At 41.3% G+C, this 6,000-nt stretch overlaps 1 protein-coding gene across 1 annotated transcript in view; it reads right to left on the bottom strand.

The window, feature by feature from the left end:
• Window positions 1–750: 750 nt before the first annotated feature.
• The window catches only part of LOC122941869 (peptidase inhibitor R3HDML-like), a 46,659-nt gene continuing 41,409 nt past the window's right edge, over window positions 751–6,000 (bottom strand). The window contains exon 5 of the mRNA XM_044299358.1: window positions 751–883. Coding sequence (XP_044155293.1) covers window positions 751–883 — 133 coding nt within the window. The remainder of the gene's footprint in view (window positions 884–6,000) is intronic.

The following is a 6,000-nucleotide window of genomic DNA, read 5'->3' as shown; positions in this document are numbered from 1 at the left end:
AAAGTCTATTTTTTTATTTATTTTTTTACAAAAAGAGCACCACTCTTGTCCACAGTGGCCAACTGGTTCCTTTGAATTTGGTCTTCGTCTGTGTATGTAGGAAAATTAGAATGTGAGTCCCACCGGGGACAGGGACTGATGTGAATGATAGCAGTCTGTGTACACTGCTGCAAAATAGGTTAGCCCTATACAAGCAACAGGAAAATAAAATAATTGGGTGCAATCCCAGGAACGGTCATGGACAAGAATGGCGTTGCCACAGATAACAGACCTTGCAGACACCTTGATAGGACATGATCACTGGCAAAATGACACAAGCACTGGCAAAAAACATAACGGGACAGTAGCCATACATTTTGCCTTTATTTTACCTTAGTGCCGGATTAAAGGAATATTATTGAATATATTGGCACTGACCTCTTACCGAAGGGAACAGTTCTGGGCAGTTAAATGGGTACTGATTACATCATAGTGCCGCAAGTCGTGATCTGTAAGCTTATTGATCATGGTAATAAGGTCCTGTGTAAAGTTGTTTGATGACTTTATACCCAAATATGTATGGACCCGTGTCAGTGAGCTGGCAGAGCAGCTGATGGGTATAAAATGGGCCCATACCACCCTTTGCGTACTGTGTTTTTAGTAAAGACGTGTCTGGCCATGTGTAAGCCAATGCCAACCAACTTACTCTTCACCAATCATATATAAGACATGTATCAATAAAACAGCTATGGCGCTTCTGCAATCACAGATCTAAAACCAGCTGAGTTTATTAGACTTCACACCAGAAAAGCACATGTTATTGCTGCATATGCCTCCATAGCTAGGGGGACAAGCAGAGCACGGTCTTCCCAATTTGTAAGGAGCTTCTCCTATCCAATTACCCCTAGAAACAGAAAATAAAGGTTATTATTATTAGATACAATTTTATATAATATATTAATATGCATGTACTTTAAAAATATGTATCACAGATAGGTGCACTTTAAAGCAGGGCATCTACAAAATGCCAGTGAAGGGTTAATCTGGTGTTTGCTGAGGCACTGTACCACTCAGACATAAAGAACTATAATAATGCCCCCATGAACAATAATGCAGCCTGTATACCATCGGCCAAATAAACAAGAATACAATACTAACCTCTATGTATAAGACTACAGTTACTATAATACTGTTTCCTATGTGCAAGAATGTAACAGCTGTAATAGTGTCTCCTTTGTACAAGTATATAACTACTATAATATTGTTCCCTATCTGCAAAATTATAACTACTATAATACTGTCTCCTACAGTATGAGCAAGAATAAAATTACTTTAATAATGTCTCATTTGTACAATTATATAACATATAAACTCTGTCTTCTTTGTACAATGATATAATTAGTGGACTACTACCTCCTATGTACAATAATACTGTATAACTACTAATACTAATACTGCTCCTATGTACAAGAATATATATATACAGTACAGACCAAAAGTTTGGACACACCTTCTCATTCAAGAGTTTTCTTTATTTTCATGACTATGAAAATTGTAGATTCACACTGAAGGCATCAAAGCTATGAATTAACACATGTGGAATTATATACTTATCAAAAAAGTATGAAACAACTGAAAATATGTCATATTCTAGGTTCTTCAAAGTAGCCACCTTTTGCTTTGATTACTGCTTTTCACTCTCTTGGCATTCTCTTGATGAGCTTCAAGAGGTAGTCACCTGAAATGGTTTTCACTTCACAGGTGTAAAGTGGAATTTCTTGCCTTATAAATGGGGTTGGGACCATCAGTTGCGTTGTGGAGAAGTCAGGTGGATACACAGCTGATTGTCCTACTAAATAGACTGTTAGAATTTGTATTATGGCAAGAAAAAAGCAGCTAAGTAAAGAAAAACGAGTGGCCATCATTACTTTAAGAAATGAAGGTCAGTCAGTCCGAAAAATTGGGAAAACTTTGAAAGTGTCCCCAAGTGCAGTCACAAAAACCATCAAGCGCTAAAAAGAAACTGGCTCACATGCGGACCGCCCTAGGAAAGGAAGACCAAGAGTCACCTCTGCTGCGGAGGATAAATTCATCCGAGTCACCAGCCTCAGAAATCGCAGGTTAACAGCAGCTCAGATTAGAGATCAGGTCAATGCCACACAGAGTTCTAGCAGCAGACACATCTCTAGAACAACTGTTAAGAGGAGACTGTGTGAATCAGGCCTTCATGGTAAAATATCTGCTAGGAAACCACTGGTAAGGACAGGCAACAAGCAAAGGAGACTTGTTTGGGCTAAAGAACACAAGGAATGGATATTAGACCAGTGGAAATCTGTGCTTTGGTCTGATGAGTCCAAATTTGAGATCTTTGGTTCCAACTACCGTGTCTTTGTGCGACGCAGAAAAGGTGAACGGATGGACTCTACATGCCTGGTTCCCACCGTGAAGCATGGAGGAGGAGTTGTGATGGTGTGGGGGTGCTTTGCTGGTGACACTGTTGGGGATTTATTTAAAATTGAAGGCATACTGAACCAGCATAGCTACCATAGCATCTTGCAGCGGCATGCTATTCCATCCGGTTTGCATTTAGTTGGACCATCATTTATTTTTCAACAGGACAATGACCCCAAACACACCTCTAGGCTGTGTAAGGGCTATTTGACCATGAAGGAGAGTGATGGGGTGCTGCGCCAGATGACCTGGCCTCCACAGTCACCGGACCTGAACCCAATCGAGCTGGTTTGGGTTGAGCTGGACCGCAGAGTGAAGGCAAAAGGGCCAACAAGTGCTAAGCATCTCTGGGAACTCATTCAAGACCGTTGGAAGACCATTTCAGGTGACTACCTCTTGAAGCTCATCAAGAGAATGCCAAGAGTGTGCAAAGCAGTAATCAAAGCAAAAGGTGGCTACTTTGAAGAACCTAGAATATGACATATTTTCAGTTGTTTCACACTTTTTTGTTATGTATATAATTCCACATGTGTTAATTCATAGTTTTGATGCCTTCAGTGTGAATCTACAATTTTCATAGTCATGAAAATAAAGAAAACTCTTTGAATGAGAAGGTGTGTCCAAACTTTTGGTCTGTGCTGTATATATATATATATATATATATATATATATACACTGGGGCAAAAAAGTATTTAGTCAGCCACCAATTGTACAAGTTCTTCCACTTAAAAAGATGAGAGAGGCCTGTAATATTCATCATAGGTATACCTCAACTATGAGAGACATGAGAAAAAAAAATCCTGAAAATCACATTGTCTGATTTTTTAAGAAATGTATTTGCAAATTATGGTGGAAAATAAGTATTTGGTCAATAACAAAAGTTCATCTCAGTACTTTGTTATATACCCTTTGTTGGCAACGTTTTCTGTAAGTCTTCACATGGTTTTCACACACTGTTGCTGGTATTTTGGCCCATTTCTCTATGCAGATCTCCTCAAGAGCAGTGATGTTTTGGGGCTGTCGCTGGGCAACCCGGACCCATCAACTCCTTCCAAAGGGAGGACAGAGGAGCCTCTTAAAGAAGAAGGCCTCATAGCTGCTAGGGGAGATTCATGGCAGGAGTTTCTGTGTCTTCCCCGTCAGTCATCAGGTCTGAGGCAGCACAAGGTGACACAATCATTCTGGGATAAGAGCCCAGTCCAGACAAGTCAAAGAGAGAGAGAGAGTCTTTGTGAAATAGAGTCCTGCTCGAGGCTCTGTACAAGTGGTCTCAGCCGGGATGGATGAGGGGCCACGGGACTAGGTGATAGCTGGAGCATTGGGGGACGCCTGGGCGCAAGGGGCAGAGACAGAGTGAGCGTGGATTCCAAGAAAAAACAAGAAGCATCTATACTTTAAAGACATCGCTATATGAGATCTTTCTCCTGCATCAAATCGGAGCACGAGTCGCACGTTACTGACGTCAGTGCAACTCTAATCCAGTGACGTCAGCTCAGCGTCTAGCCGGCACCCCAAACTACTAGGTCACGTGGGACGCCACGTCTTGACCGAACACACCGCACGGGACGCTGTGAGTATACGGCAACCTAAAACATCAATGCTGTGAGGATTCAGTCAGGAGGGGTGATCGGAAATATCGCAAGCGACAAGAGACTGTAAGTACGGGAGCATAGTCTCCAACCGGCTATACATCTTGCTAAGTACGGGAGCACAGTCTCCAATTTGATACATACTGCTACATACTCAGCATACTGGATAAAGAGACATTAACATCATCAGCGCTCCACTAGGACTGAGCCATAGGGCTGACACTATTACTCTAACGTCACAGGCCTCAATCCTACACCCCTGTGGAAAGAACTCTCACTGAGATTAATATTACCAGTGAAATCTTGCACTTTTTGTTTTCTTATGTATGTTTTAATGTTTTTAAGGGTATGTTCTTAAAATATTAATAAACACAATTATCTATACTCTATCCAGTGATCCCTCTTGAGTGTGCCCCCTCATTTCTCTTATTTTCCATTATTTCTTCTGGGTCCTGAGGGTAGGACCTGAGGGTGAGCACCTATCCATACGCAACGGGGGTGAGCCGCTGTACGTTATACGTTTTTTCCCAAGTGACAAAACAAGCAGTCATATTTAAACAAAAGGTCACCTTGCGGTGTTGGTGGTAATTCACACCATGCGGCAATTTTGCCTCAAAGAGTCCTTGCTGATAGCAGCACCAACCTGTTTTAACGTCAAACAGGTAGCAAGCTTTCATCCAGACACAAGGCTCCCAGATCCTTACACAGAGACATGGCTTCTGAGCCCAGCTGCCTATTTAAGGACAGCCAGGTGCTGCCAAAACCTGGACTGGCATTTAAAATCTGGTCCGGTATTTGACCTCACCTGTCTGTAAATCAGCCTAGCAGCACATGCTGGGAGAAAAATACCTGTTTCCCCAGACTAAACCTCTCACTGTGTCAGAACATATATATATATATATATATATATATATATATATATATTTTCTGACATTATTTAGATAATAATATCATTAATATTAAAATATAATATTACCTCTAATGTATAAGAATATACCGTAACTACCATACTACCTCCCTCTATGAACAAGAATATAATTCTGCTTCAAGAATACCACTACAAGTTTATAACTACTAAAATACCACTTCCTATGTCCAGTATTATCACCACTATAACACTGCTTCCTATGTAGGAATAGTAAGTAGTAGAATATGACTACTATATTACTGCTTCTTATCTACAATAAGACAACTAATATAATACTGCTCCTATATACAAAATATAACTACTATAATACCGCTCCTATGTACAAAATATAAATACTATAATACTGCTCCTATATACAATAATATAACTACTATAATACTGTTCATATTTACAGGAATAAAACTACTATAATATTGCTCCCTATTGTGGTAATGTGTACAGTGCTGGAAGGCGTGTATATCCCACCCAGATACCTCAGCTGGGTGAGATAACTAAAATCCAGAAAGCTGCAGTGGTTTCAGCAAAGTGTAGTTTGCGGAGAGAGTTTTGTCTAGAGTTTGTTCTGGGCTGGATTTTATTTGGTCTGGTGGATAGGTTTGGTAGTGGGATCTGACAGTCCACACCCTTCCAGCACATGTATTGCCTTTAGCTGAGGAGATCGCAGGTGAGGCCTGCTGTTGAAATCACGGAGGGATAAAACAACCCTCTGTATATGACAGAGAGAGGACTTGGAAGGAAGCCGGCAGAGACTCTGTGTGGTCTCAGCCAGGAGGGCTGAGGGCCCACGAGGCTGTGTGAAAGCCTGAAGTTTGGGGGCCCAGCGATGCCTGCTGAAAGAGGGTCGCACAGTCAGAGTTGCGAGGACTTCTGGACCATAGTCCCCCAAAGGTACTGGTGTGGTCACAGCCTGGAGGCTGCTGGACTGTTTGGCTAAGGAAAGCTGGATCTAATTCAGTGTGTGAACTGTGCTTTAGAGGTGAGTCAGGGAGAAGACCTCTGTATTAGCTAGTGCCTAATAAACACCTAGTGGCAGGTGTTTATTTCATTATGTTT

Source organism: Bufo gargarizans, chromosome 6, assembly GCF_014858855.1.
Source record: "Bufo gargarizans isolate SCDJY-AF-19 chromosome 6, ASM1485885v1, whole genome shotgun sequence".
Taxonomy (NCBI): domain Eukaryota; kingdom Metazoa; phylum Chordata; class Amphibia; order Anura; family Bufonidae; genus Bufo; species Bufo gargarizans.
This window is presented reverse-complemented; position numbering and strand designations above follow the sequence as displayed.